Consider the following 14,477-nt stretch of genomic DNA (forward strand, 5'->3'; position numbering starts at 1 on the left):
ACCCTTCCTCCCAGCTCCTCTGAGGCCTCCAGCATCCTTGGAGGCCAGTGTGAGAGTTTGTACCCAAATGTGCACACATAGAAAAGATATATCACCAAGAGGCTTTCTACCTAGCATGTGCCTGGATCTGCCTACCCTAATCCCATCGAGTTAGAGACGACGCAGTCCTTCTCTCCCCTTCCAAAGTGGCCAAAGCCCTTGACCCTCTCTCCCCCCACTCCACCTCCTTGAGCTCCAACCTGGTACCACTGACCACCAATCTAACCTGGGCCTTCCACACCTTTCTCTTCTGTTTCACAGTTTCAGGGAACCACTTTCTCCTGGACGATGGAGCTATGACCCCTCAGTGGTGACCCAGAAGACAAGGGATGCAGGCCTTTGGTCCTCCAGATGAGAGCCCCCTCCAGGGCCTTGTGGCCTCTCGCATCGAGACTTACGGGGGCCGCCATCGGGCCTCTGCCCAGAGCGCTGCTGCCAGTCTCTATCCCCGAGGAGGGCCCAGCCCCGTAAGTCCAGGCTGTGCCCGGAAGGTGACCTGGGTGGGGCAGAGGAAGGACACCCAGGCTTTGAAGTCACTGTCCCCTCTGCAGCAGGTTCATGGGCTGCTCTATTATTGTCCCTTGTTCTCCTCTTCTTTCCCGGGTTGCGGGGGAGAGGAGGGCAGCGCCTGAGCCAGGCTCCCAGCCCCAGAGAGCGGCAGAGAGCCAGAAGCCAAGCCCACAGAGGCGGTGCTGTAAAACAGGTCGCAGGCTGCGGGAAAGGTGCCTCCCAGTCTCCCAGCGCCTGGGCTTGGGAGGAGCCAGGGGGGCTGGAGACTGGCCTTCCTCTGAGTCAGGTCTGAAGAGCAAAGGTTTAGGGTGTCCCTGCTCTCTGGGCAGGGGAGGGTGTGGGGATCTGTGCTGGCTCCGCCCCGGCTCCACCTGCCTGGCCCACCTCCAACTGTGACCCTGGAGAGGGGCGTGTACCCGGGGCTGTCCCTCCAGGAAAGAACAGCTCTGCTTCTCACTGGGCTATCCCGGCCTCCCTGGAGGAGAGTTGGAGACTGCCGCTCTCCCAGGCAGAGGGCAGGAAGGGCCACTGGGAAATGCGCAGGGTAATTCAGGCCACGGGCTGATCAAGGAATGTGATCAGGCCTGCCCTGGCAGGAGACTTGTGGCTGTGGCCTCAGCCTCTCACGCGGAAGGGCAGCCGCTCCCAGCTGGATGGGACACAGCTGCACACACCCAGGGAAGAGAGCGCGCGCGCACACACACACACACACACGTGTGCTCTTGTCCCCACGTGTTGGGGAAGCTGTTGTGATGGGGAACCCAGAATTCAACATTCACAGTATCCCTGCAAGCCCTAGGTGCGGGAGCAGGCATGGGAGTGGGCAGATCCCGGGGCACGCGCTGCAGGGCCCAGGCGTGTGTGTGCCTGTACGCCGGCTCTGGAGGAAGCACCTTTGGGGAGCCTGGCCGGCATGCTCCAACATGGCACAGGCCCGACTCAGGGCAGTAGCAGCCCACACCAAACTGGTGTGGGAGAAGAGATGAGCCAGGCCAACCTGCAGGGGCGGGCGGCCATGTCGGGAGCCAAGCCTGGCACCCCCAGAACTTCCCCTGCTCCTCCCAGGATCCCAGTCGCCAGGGCTTCCAGCACTACGTCCCCTTTGCCAAGGGCCCTGGCCAGGCCCGGGGCGCGCCCCTCCTGATGCTGAGAGAACGGGAGCCCGAGAGGAGGCATGGAGGTTATTTGGCAGCTGGCCCGCCTCACTCCCCCAAATCCAAGGTAAGGGGTCCCCTGCTCCCTTCTGCATGCTCACAGCCCCAGCTGGGATGGCCTCTGCAGGCAGGCCGAGCGAGCCCCCAGGGCTGAGGCGGCTTCTGTCCCGTGGCCCCTCCAGGAAATTAGATATAGTCCGCGAACAGTAATGCCTGTAATCCCAGCGATTTGTTTTTTTTTTTTTTTGCTGTTGTTGTTTTTGTTTTGGTGTTACTGGGGTTCCTGGAAACCCTTCTAACTCCGGGCTACACTCCCAGACCTATTTTATACTTTTTTAAAATTTGGAAACAGGGTCTCTTAAGCCAGCCAGGCTGGCTCTGAACCAGCGCCATCCTCCTGTCTCCGCCTCCCAAGCGAGGGGTGGGGGGTGGGGGGATTACAAGTGTGTGTGCCACCACGGCCCGGCTAATCCCGGTGATTTGGGAGGCTGAGGCAGGATGTTCTCAAGTTTGAGGTCAGCCTGAGCGACATAGCAAGACCCTGTCCCAAGTAAATAAGAGGAAGAAAGAAAGGAAGGAAGGAAGGAAGGAAGGAAGGAAGGAAGGAAGGAAGAAAGAAGACACAGCTCTGTACAGAAATCCTCTCCAGGATGGATACCTCTATACTTGGCCCACACATTAGACCAAGGGACTTTCATTTCCTTCTATTTTTTAATATATATTTTTACTGGTGCATTATATTCTCACATCAAAATGTAAATTATAGTGATAGCTCCATGCACACCGCACTTGGCGGGCTATCCTCGGGCTGACCAAGGGACTTTAACTTAAGGCATTTCAATACACGCTGAAGGATAAACTGTTCATATTAAACCTTCAGCTTTTAGAAATTCCCAAGTAACGCAGGAGCTGAATATGCGCCCTCGGCCAGGTGTGGTGGCATAATTTTGTAATCCCAGCATTCAGGAGGATGAGACAGGAGGATAGCAGATTGGAGGACAGCCTCAGCTGCTACTTAGTGAGGCCCTTTGCAACTCAGTAAGACCCTGTTTCAAAATAGAGAATAAAAAACAGGGCTGAAGGTGTAGCTTGGAGGTAGAATGCCCCTGGGTTCCATCCCCAGTACCACAAAAAGAAAGGAAGAAAGAAAGAATATGCACCCTCATTGTATCCCTCTATGAGCCCCTACCCCTCTCCTCTGAAGCCTCACTGTGGATAGAGTGAGGGTCAGGAATATCCATTGCCTACATTTTTCTGTCCCCAAGCAATTGTAAAATTAAAGCCATGTCAATGACAAATGTCAAAATACTGCCTGAGACTACTGGTTCCATCAGTCTTACTCTGGTCTCCACATGAAACCTCTCCAAAGAGTGATTCTGCCCCCCACTCCTGTCCTGAAGCAGGAGACCCCCTGGAAGGTCTCTTTCTGATCAGGGAGCCACAATCAGACCCCCCTTATCCAGGGAACTTTCTGCAGACCAGGTCACCTCTCCAATTACATTCTCGCAACATCCATCTTCTTGTAACTCCAGTAAGGGCCATCGCTACTCATGCCCAGTACTGCCCGCCACCTCCCATGGCTGGCACACGCGTGGACGCCCAGCGCTCCGTGAGCCGGGCTGGCGGGCTGCTGCGGATGTGGCCGCCTGAGCCCCTTCTCCGCTCTCCCAGGAGGTCCCCAAGGTCCAGGAGCTGCAGAGGAGGCTGCACACATTCAGCATGTTCGGAATGCCCCGCTTGCCCCGAGAGGAGCGGCAGCACTGGGAGATTGGAGAGGGCGGTGACAGCAGCCTGACCATCGAGAAGTCCTGGAGGGAGCTGGTGCCCGGACACAAGGTGGCTCTCAGCTATGTCTGTCCTCCTGGGCGCACGCGCACATCACTTCTGCCTTGGTGGAGGGACTGGGGTGACCTTGGGGTGTGGAGTTAGAAATGAAAACCAGGCCGGGCATGCCGGCGCACACCTGTAATCCCAGCCCCTGGGGTTCCATCCCCAACACCCCAAAGAAGGAAGAAAGGAAGGAAGGAAAGAAGGAAGGAAGGGAGGGAGGGAGGGAGACAGACAGACATCTGGAGACACACATTCATCTTCTTCACATCCCACTTACTGACGGGACCTTGGCTGAGCCTGGGGGCTTCCCTGAGCCCCGTAGCCTCATCTGTAAAGCGCATCAGCCCCGAATGTGCTGAGGACTTGGTCCAGGCACCGAGACAGTGCCAGGAACCGGTGAAAACCCAGCCGCCGCGCTTAATCATGAGGCCCGCAGTTGTCTTCATCGTCCCGGATCTGAACCAGCTCTGTCCTCGCCCAGGAGATGAGCCGGGAGCTGTGCCATCAGCAGGAAGCCCTGTGGGAGCTCCTGACCACCGAGCTGGCCTACGTGAGGAAGCTGAAGATCCTGACGGACGTGAGCACCCGCAGCTCCCTCTGCGCCCCCTGCACTGTCCCCGCGTCCTGCCTCGCAAACTGAGAGGGGGAGGGGCAGGATTCCAAGAGACCCGGATGAGGGAAAGAGGTTGGGGTTGGCGGGATGGGGCGGCCCCCAAGGGCCAGGTTGGGGTTCCTAGGCGGGGACATCAGATGCTGAGATCCTCCTCTCTCTCTCTCTCTGTCTCTCTGCTTCTAGCTCCTGGCTGCTGGTCTGCTGAACTTGCAGCGGGTGGGAATCCTGATGGAAGTGAGTGGGGACTGGGATGGCGGGCTGGCCCAAGGCGGGTGGGGGCAGGCCGCCCAGTCTGTATCCCACTGCCTTGCTTTCTGGGTACTTCCCCTTGGTTCTCCGCCCTGCCAAAGGCCTATTGCTGAGTTCTCCCTCCTCAGGTGTCCGTGGAGATCCTATTTGGAAATGTCCCCAGCCTGATTCAAGCCCACCGGGGCTTTTGGGAGGAGGTGCTGAAGCCCTTCTTGGAGGAGACGCGGGCCTCAGGCCAGCCCCTGGACCCTGTCAGCTTACAAGACGGCTTCCTGACGGTAAGGCCCGGTGGCACCCAGAGAGGACAGGCTGTGTGATTTGAGGGGCCCGCAGGGCACAGCCCCCTCCCTAAACATCACCCACCTCCTGCACCTCGTTCCACCAGGTGGTCTGTCCCAAGGGCTCTCTAGGCATCCGGCGGCCCTTAGAGGTAGCAAAAATACAGCTCTTAGGTATAATCCAGGAAAGTTTACGCCTAAGCGCTCATCAACTCTAAAATCTGAATTATGTGGCCCATCAACAAACAACTACGGGCAAGAATGGGGCATAAGCACCAGGCCAGGTGGCATACACCAGTAATCCCAGTGATCTGGGAGACTGAGACAGGAAGATCTCAAGTTCAAGGCCAGCTGGGCAATTCAGTGAGACTTTATCTCAAAAGAAAAAGGGCAGGATGTAGCTCAGTGGTAGAGCATCCCAGGGTCCAATCCTAAGTACTAGGAGCAGGGGAGGTACTAGGGATAAGGAAAGAGTCCCTTGGGATGACTTGGGGTGTAGAAAACTATGGGGAAGCCAGGCATGGTGGTGCACGCTTGTAATCCCAGCATTCGGGAGGCTGAGACAGGAGGATCGTGGGTCAAGGACAGCCTCAGCTACTTAGTGAAGCTCTCCGCAACTCAGTGAGACCCTGTTTCAAAACAAAGAATAAAAAACAGGGCAGGGGATATAGCTTGGCGGTAGAATGCCCCCTGGGTTCCATCCCCAGTACTGGGGAAAAAAAAAAAAAAAAAAAAACCTACAGGGACACCTGAAATATGGAGAAGAGGAAGTGAGATGGCCTGAGGGTCCGACTTCACTCCAGTGTTACCGCCCCCCCTCCCAAATGGGGGTTCTGTGGGAAAGCGCTGCTGTGGGGTGGGGAGGTAGGGCATAGCTTCCTGGGTGCCCCAGGCTCAGTCGGCTATGGACACGGGGCTCTTAGGCAACCTGTAGCTTGCAGAAATAGGAGCTATGGTGTCCTGAAAACAGGCTGGCTGAATTATTGATGGTGGGAGAGTGAGTCCAGAGGCGTGGAGTGCAGCGGGCGGCGGTGGACAGCAGGAATGCCCAGGCTTCGGCCCCTCCCCGGAATACAGAGAGAGGGGCCCTGGGAGTCCACACCGGCCTGCGCCTCACTAGGGGGCCACGCCAAGCGCCCCCCACCCTGCTCCCATGTTCTACAGCCAGAGTCTGCATTCAGGAGCATCTTCCACTGCCTGCTCCTGAATCTGCCCCTGTATCTGTCCCTCCAGTTTAGCCAGCGGTTCCAGCCCTATGTCCGTTACTGCCTGAGAGTGAAGCAGACCATGGCTTACGCCCGGGAGCAGCAAGACACGAACCCTCTCTTCCACGTCTTCGTGCAGGTGCAAGAGGCGGGGCCTGGGGAGGGGGGGCGGCTGGTCATCCCCGGCTGCAGCTGCGTCCAGGCTGGTGGGCCGGAGGCGGAGGCGCTGGCCAGCTCCTGAGCCCCTGCCCCTCTGCCCCAGCAGTGGTGTGAGAAGCATAAGAACTCAGGGAAGCAGATGCTGGGGGACTTGCTCATCAAGCCCCACCAGCGCATCACCAAGTACCCGCTGCTGCTCCAAGCTGTGCTCAAGAGGACCCCCGAGGCACAGGCCCAAGAGGCTCTGAAGGCTATGGTGGGCGCCAGGGTGGGCGGGGACCCTTGGGGTTGGGGGCTGGTGGGTGGGACCCGATCTCCGGGGATCCTTGAGGGCTGTGCCGAGTAGGGAGCTGAGCTTTACCTCCTTCGCACCCCCACCCCGACCAAGATCGAAGCTGTGGAGTCGTTCCTACGACACATTAACGGGCAGGTGCGCAAGGGCGAGGAGCTAGAGAGCTTGGAGACCGCGGCGCAGCGCATTGGGCCCTACGAGGTGCTGGAACCAGCCAGCGAGGAGGTGGAGAAGGTGAGGGGGGTGCAGAGGGAAGACCGCAAGGTCCCCGCCCCCACCCTGGAAATGGATGAAGGGGAATCCTGGCCGGGAGGAGCAAGGATCGGAACACCCCGGGCTTGGGCACCACGGAGGGGGTATGCCCATCGTTCCTTGGGGATGAGAGTCAGAAGAATTCAGAAGATGAGAAAAGAGATGCTGGGCACTTGTCCTGGCTCCAGGTGGGGAAGGATGGAGAGAGAAAATGCTGGCGGCCCCACGAGAGCCCCCGAGGGCTGGGATGTGGAGACGCACCCGCCGCTGCCTTCATCCCTCTGTCCATCAGCATTCTTGCAATCCCCAAGGCTTCGCCCCCAGGGACCCACCTCCAGCCGTACCCTACGAACATACTAGGTACCACCCAGGGAAATCCATTACTTCAAAACTCTCATGACCCAATGACATCAGCCACAGACCTCAATAAACGAGCTTTTTAGGGGACATTTTATATCTCACTATCAAATCCCCTCCCCTCTCTGCCCCTCAGAACCTGCGTCTCTTCTCCACCCTGGACCTGATGTCCCCCATGGCAGGGGTCGCCCCCGAGCACATCAGGCAGCTGCTGCTAGAGGGGCCCGTGCGGGTGAAAGAGGGGCGAGAAGGAAAGGTGAGGATGAGTGGGAGATGGAGTGGAGGGAGGGAGGGAGGGAGGGCGGGCGGGCGGGCGAGCTGGAGGTGGGAAACGGGATCTATGGGGCTCAGGATACAACATATTTCTGGCTGTTTCTACCACCTCCAGTCAGCCCTTTTCCCTGCCAATAAATGAAAGATGCAGCCAAATTGACCCCCTTGCAGCTGGCATCGCACAACCCTTGCACTTGTGGCTGGTGTGTTTGCATACCCACACCTGAGCTACAGTCTCTTTCTCCTGTCCCCCCTCCTGCAGCTGGACGTCTACCTGTTCCTCTTCTCCGACGTGCTCCTGGTGACCAAGCCCCAACGGAAGGCGGACAAGGCCAAGGTCATCCGCCCCCCTCTCATGCTGGAGAAGCTGGTGTGCCTGCCACTGCGAGACCCCAGTACGTCGGGGTGGGGAGGGAGAGAGAGGGGTGGCGATGCAGGTCAGAACGGCCCCAACCCTTAAAGCAGATCCTCTCTCTTCCACCCAGATAGCTTCCTGGCGATCCACCTCACTGAATTCCAGTGCGTCTCCAGTGCCCTCGTCATGTACTGTCCCAGCCCCACAGATCGGGCACAGTGGCTGCTGAAGACCCAGCAGGCCCAGGTACGTGAGAGCCCAGGAGGAATGGGCAGGCACCCCAAACTCACAAAGGGGACCCCAGAGGGGAGGGGAGGGGAGCTCCGCCGCACCATCAGCCCCTCAGGTGCCCTCAAGAGGAGACAGAGTCGGGTACGATGGCACACGCCTGTAACCCCAGTACTTGGGGGCTGGCATAGGAGGATCGCAGGCTCAATTGAGGCCAGCCTCAGAAACTTAGTCTTTTTTTTTTTTTTTCAAAAACATATAAAACAGCCAGGCATGGTAGCTTACACTTATAATCCCAGTACTTAGGAGGCTGAGACAGGAAGATCACACAGGTTCAAAGCTAACCTCAGCTACTTAGTGGGGCCCTCTGAAACTTAGTGAGACCCTCTTTCCAAATAAAAATATAAAACAGGTCTGGGAGTATAGCCTGGAAGTAGAAGACCCCTGGGTTCCATCCCCAGTGCCAATAAATAAATAAATAAATAAATAAATAGTTAAAAAAAATAGCTTAGAGGTAGAATGACCCTGGGTTCAATCACTAGAGCCAAATAAAAAAGAGAGTGAGAGGAAAATGTATTCCAAATGGAGAAGCAGAAGACACAAGGGCCAGAAATACAAAGCAGCCGCCGGCAGAACCGCTGGCCTAGTAGTCTGGTATGGCTACGGCAGAGAGTACAGGGTGGGGGCGGGCGTGGCAGGGGAGAGGCTGGGAGGTAGATGCCACCGGATGTCATACCAAAAAAATCTAAGTTCTGTGCTATGGAGAACATAGAACCCGTGAAGGTATAAGAAGGACAGTGACATGGGCAGGTTTATGTGATAAAAGCAGGAACTGCCCTGTCTCAAAAATAAAGAATAAGCCGGGCGTGGTGGCGCACACTTGTAATTCCATCACTTGGGAGACCGAGACAGGGGGATCCAGGTTCGCAGTCAGCTTTAGTTACTTAGTGAGGCCCTCTGCAACTTAGTGAGACCCTGTTTTAAAAATAAAGAAAAAAATCGGGTTTGGGGTGGAGCTTGGAGGTAGGATGCCCCTAGGTTCAATCCCCAGCATCACACACACACACACACACACACGCACACACACGCACACACACGCGCGCACACACACACACACACACACACACACACACAGCATTTTGAAAATGAGGTGGTAGAGCTAGCCAAGTAGAGGTATCTTGGGGGCTTTGAGACATGTGGAAACACAGGCTTGAAGTTTGGGTGAGGAATAAGAAATACCTGTTCCTCCAGCCACAGGGCTACTCCTTCCTTGAATACCTGAACGAGAGGGGACAGGCCCGGGGAGGTAGAAGGCAAGGGGAGAGGGCAGGGATTTGTGACTTGGGGTGAGAGCACTCTTCCATCTGCCCTGACCCCTACTCACAGAATCCCCCCTCTGCACGGCTGGGCCTTCTCTCTATACTGCTTCTCACTAAGTTTAAACACGATTCCACCAGGCTAGACTGATGGCAGTTGACCCCATTAGAGTGGTTGGTGAAGCTTTCCTGAAGGCTGGGGTTCAATTCAAGGGGACTGGAGACAAAAATTGGAAGCACACATCTCCAGCACAGCCATTACTGCCAGACTCCCTCCCTCCTCCTTTTGCCCCCCCCCCTCCTTTTGCAGTACTGGGGATAGAACCCAGGGGCATCCTACCTCCGAGCTCCACCCCAGCCCTGTTTTTTTTATTCTTTAGTTTGAAACAGGGTCTCACTGAGTTGCAAAGGGCCTCACTAAGTAGCTGAGTCTGTCCACGAACTGAGATCCTCCTGTCTCAGTCTCCCAAATGCTGGGATCACAAGCCTGCACCCCAGCCCTATTTTGTTTATTTACGTACTTCTGCAAAATAATCTAGCCCCTAGTGGTCCCACCCCAGGCCGATAGACAGCAGGTCACTTCTGATCTGCAACCTTAACTGTGCACTGAGGGTGCCAGCTCCTTCAGCAAACCAAAGAAGCCTGACTGGTCCGTACCAGATCCTCAGGGAATCCTGGGCTCCATTGCCAGCCAACTTCTTACATGGAGGAGAACAGCAGAATAGCTCACAGTCGCCTTCATGGCAACCTGCAGGGAGCAGACACTTTTCTTGCAGGAATGTTGACGTTTCTCCCTAGCAGATCTAGCAAGAGGTGACTGATGCTTTTATTTTATTATTATTATTATTATTATTATTATTATTATTATTTTTGGTGGTACTGGGGGTGGAACCCAGAGGCTTTCTACCTCCGGGCTATACTCCCAGACCTTCTTTATATTTTATTTGGAAACAGGGTCTCACTAAGTTGCTGAGAGCCTCACTAAGTAGCTGAGGCTGGCTTCGAACCCGTGTGATCCTCCTGTCTCAGCCTCCCCAGCGCAGGGATTACAAGCATGCGCCACCACGCCCGGCTTCGCTGATGCTTTTAGAGAAAAGGAGCTTCTCCAAGCGGGAAGCGATGGAATCTTGATGGATGCCCATATTTAGTGTCTGGAAAGAGGAACTTGTGAGGGGAACAGAAAGAGCCATCAGAGACAGTGGCCAAGAAATAAAGGCAGGGAAACTGCAGCTGAGAAGGCAGCTGAGAGGAAGGGTCCAGAGCCTCCATGGCTGCTGGTAACCCATGTTCTTGGGTGAATTGCTCACCCCCGTGCCTGACCTTCACCTAGGGAACAGTGGATAACGGAAATACAGGTGGGATGGATGGAGAATTAAGACAGCAGCTTGGCGCAAGGCCCCTGCTTCTGGACACTCGGTCAGTGATTACTGTCCACTTTTGAAGGAGGTGGGCAGTGGTGCTGAGGCTGGGAGGGAGGATACTGGGGACTGAACTCAGGGGCATTCTACCTGCGAGCTATATCCCCAGCCCTATTTTATATACTTTATTTATTTCCTTTTTTTAATTTATTTTGGTACTAGGGATTGAACCCAGGGGCATTCTACCTTTGAGCTACATCCCCAAACCTCCTCCCCCCTTTTTCTTTGAAACAGGTTCTTGTAAGTTGCTGAAGGCCTCACTAAGTTGCTGAGGCTGGTCTCAAAGCCGCAATCCTCCTGTCTCAGCCTCTCAAGTAGTGAGCTTACAGGCATGTACCTTCATGCTCCAGTTTGGAGCTCCCCTTTAGCCTGGTGCAGTGGTGCACTCCTATCATCCCAGCATTTTACAGGCCAAAACAGGAGGACTTCAGGTTCTAGACCAGCCTCAACAACTTAGTGAGACCCTGTTTCAAAATTTAAAAAAGGGCCGGGTGTGGTGGCGCACGCTTGTAATCCCAGTGCTTGGGAGGCGGAGACAGGAGGATTGTGCAGGTTCAAGGCCAGCCTCTCTGGCTTAAGAGACCCTGTTTCCAAATAAAAATATTAAAAAATGGGTGTCTGGGAGTGTAGCCCAGAGGTAGAAGGGTTCCCAGAAACCCCAGTACCACCAAAAATTTTTTAAAATTTAAATTTAAAAAAATTAAAAAGGGCTGGAGGTATAGCTCAGAGGTAGAATGCCCCTGGGTTCCATCCCTAGTTACCAAAAGAAAAGAAAAATAAGATTCCTTTTAATCCTCTCCAGGGACTTCTGGGGAGCCCTCCCTTCCTTTCCCCAGCCATGCGGGGGTGTCACATTCTGCCAGAAGCACCAGTTTCCTCTTGGTTTCCCACTCTGGCTGTCCCCGGGGCCCCTCTGTTAGAGAAGCCCAGTGGTAGCCCGCAGCGTGCGCTGGCGCCCGAGCCTCTGCCCCCACGTCCCCGCTGCTTCCTGGGGAAGGGCAAGGGGCAAGCTGAGAGGAGGCGCTGGCGCTGGGCGTCCCTTACAGAAGCCCCCTCTTCCTTCCTGTTCTTTGGCTTCCCGCTACATTCCTATCCTGGGCCTCCCAAACACAACCTTGAAGGTGGGGCCTTGGATCTCAAGGGTAGAATGGCTGCCCGGCTCTCTATGGCCTTTCCCTCATTCCTCTGCTGGGAGAAGAGAGCCCAGCCAGCCACAGGACCTCAGGCATCATCCCTGCCCCCAGGGGAAAGGAAAATTGGGAGTAGCAGCCCCATGTCATCTTCCTAGCCCTGTTCATCATTGCTCCAACTTGCCTCTTGCTCTGCCAGCTGCCCCCATTGTTCCCCAAGAGGCTCTGGGAAAGCCCGGCAGCCTAGGAGTCGCTGGCCCATGTGACTGAAGCTGGGGAGAGGTTAAAAATACAGGCCAGATCCTGTCTCAAAATGCAAAAAAAAAAAAAAAAAAAAATGTGGATGGGAGTGTAGCTTGGAGATAGAGTGCCCACTGGGTTCAACCTCCAGCACAAAAACAACTGGCTGGCCGGCCGCGGTGGCGCACGCTTGTAATCCCCACTGCGATCCTCCTGTCTCAGCCTCCCCAAGGCTGGGATTACAAGTGTGCACCACCATGCCCGGCTCACCACTGCTTTCTCACTGTAAGAATTACCCCTATGCACTTGCTTAATCTTCCAGCGTCCATTTCTTGCTAGTAAAGTGAATACTGCCTCAGAGGAGCATCATGAGTTTAAACAAGATAATGTATGCAAGCCAGGCGTGGTGGCACACACTTGTAATCCCAGCGCTTGGGAGGCTGAGACAGGAGGACCGCACGGGTTCGAAGCCAGCCTCAGCTACAGAGTGAGGCTGTCAGCAACTGAGTGAGACCCTGTTTCCAAATAAAGTATAAAATAGGTCTGGGAATATAGCCCAGAGGTAGAAAAGCCCCTGGGTTCCACCCCAATAACACACACACACACACACACACACACACACACACACACACACACAAATAATGTATGCAAATGACCTAGCACAGTGCCCCTCAGACAGCAGGTGCCCCATGCAGGAGAGCGCTTCATCATGAAAGGCCCTCCTTCCCTCTCTCTCTCCCTCCCTCCCTCCCTCCACCAGGCAGCTCTGCAGAAGTTGAAGGCAGAGGAGTATATCCAACAGAAGAGGGAGCTCCTGGCCCTCTACCGGGACCGAGAGAGGGAGTCCCCCAGCACCAGGCCCTCCACGCCTTCCCCGGAGGGCTCTCAGAGCAGTGCAGAGGGGAGGTAAGACCCGCGCATGCACGCAGGCCACCAGAGTTGGGGGGCCCAGGCAAGGGAGGGGAGGAGGAGCCCAAATGGCTGCGAAGTGGCAGGAGAGCCTTAGGGACAGGCATAGACTAAGGAACACAAGCTCCAGGTTGGAGTGGAGCACACTGGTGCCATGGGAAGGGATGGGTGGGCAGCCTGCAGGGGTAGCCAGCCTAGGGTGGGCACTTGTGAAGGAGAAAGGAACCCAGCACAGGAATTCCCTGCGAGGAGCAGGCTCCAGATGAAGGTGCGCATGGACTGGCAGAATGTCAGAGTTGCCAGGCTGCAGCAAGTCCGCATTTCCAGAGCGAACGAGGTTCCTCTGGGATAGCACAGATGCTCAGCAGCTGGCTGAGGGAGAAGAGAAGACTCTTTACCCCGGGGAGAGGGTGGCCTGAGTTCTCCTCGGCTCAGGATCCACTGGGCAAGTACCTGTGCACCTGCTCCATACACGGTCCCAGACCAGGCGCTGTAGATGAAATGTCTTAGAAGCAGCATCTTTATAGCTCGCAGACTAGCCAGTGAGGTGAGGAACCCGATCACAGAACCATGTAAGGTGACTCAGGAAGTAAATTTGGAGATGCCATTTCTGGATGGAGTGATCTAGGGAGACTTCCTAGGCTTGCACTTGACCCCTAAGCCCTGGAGTCTGACCATCCGCTGTTAATTAATTCCAGGACTCCTGAGTTCTCCGCCATCATCCCCCACCTAGTAGTGACTGAAGACACGGATGAAGAGGGCTCCTGTGTGCCAGATGATGCCTCAGACTCTGGATACGGCACGCTGATCCCAAGCTCCCCCAAAAGGTCCCACTCCCCCATCAGCCGACTTCGCCCCAAGGCGCTCCGGAGGGACCCTCGCCTCACCTTCTCCACCCTGGACCTCCGAGATGTCCCTTTGCGCCCCCAGCCTCCTGACCCCCAAGCTCCCCAACGCCGGAGCGCCCCCGAACTTCCAGAGGGGTTCCAGAGAGGAGGCAGTCTCCCCAGGAGAGATCCGCCCACCTGGTCTGAGGAGGAAGATGAGACTCCCGTGGGAAGGGATGTGGTGGTGGAGACCCTGCACAGGGCCCAACTCCGGAGCCAGCTCCCCGCCTCCCCGACCCACGCGGACTCTGCTGGCGAAAGCCCTTGGGAGTCCTCTGAGGAAGACGAGGGGCCTCCCTGCCCGCGCCCACTCCAGACTGAGGACATGCTCAGGGAGATCCGGGAGGACCTGGCCAGCCAAAGGATTGAGGGAGCCCCAGAGCCCGCGGACAGCAGGCCCCGGAAGCTGACCCGGGCCCAGCTGCAGAGGATGAGGGGGGCCCACGTCATCCAGCTGGACACCCCTGTGTCCACCTCGTAAGTACCAAAAGGAGGTCGACATGGGAGGAGCAGGGGAAGGGGGCCTGTGGTAAGGGAGAGGATCAGAGTCAAAGGAGGGCAGCAGAGAGAGGAGACCAAGGTGGGAAGGGCTCCTGGCCTCCTCCCACCCCCATGCCTGGCCCACACTCGCCCTTAATCTTCCTTTGTGTGTGGGGGGGTTTGTTGTTGTTGTTGTTGCTTTGTGTGTGTGTGTGTGGTACTGGGGATGGAACCCAGGGGCATTCTACCTCCAAGCCACACCCCCCAGCCCTATTTTTTTATTCTTTATTTTGAAACAGTGTC

The 14,477-nt window shown here is 56.1% G+C and overlaps 1 protein-coding gene across 1 annotated transcript; it reads left to right on the plus strand.

Moving 5' to 3' along the window:
- Nucleotides 1–368: 368 nt before the first annotated feature.
- On the plus strand, nucleotides 369–14,175 carry PLEKHG6 (pleckstrin homology and RhoGEF domain containing G6; the record flags this gene model as incomplete). Its single annotated transcript, XM_080705554.1, has 14 exons — nucleotides 369–506; nucleotides 1,615–1,770; nucleotides 3,375–3,539; nucleotides 4,015–4,110; nucleotides 4,330–4,380; nucleotides 4,524–4,673; nucleotides 5,907–6,017; nucleotides 6,144–6,293; nucleotides 6,426–6,563; nucleotides 7,075–7,194; nucleotides 7,474–7,606; nucleotides 7,697–7,812; nucleotides 12,659–12,804; nucleotides 13,506–14,175. 14 exons carry the CDS (start codon nucleotides 369–371, stop codon nucleotides 14,173–14,175), a joined length of 2,340 nt encoding a protein of 779 aa, XP_080561680.1.
- Between the last annotated feature and the right edge of the window lie 302 nt (nucleotides 14,176–14,477).

The sequence above is a fragment of the Muscardinus avellanarius genome (assembly GCF_963383645.1).
Source record: "Muscardinus avellanarius genome assembly, chromosome: 11".
Lineage (NCBI taxonomy): Eukaryota > Metazoa > Chordata > Mammalia > Rodentia > Gliridae > Muscardinus > Muscardinus avellanarius.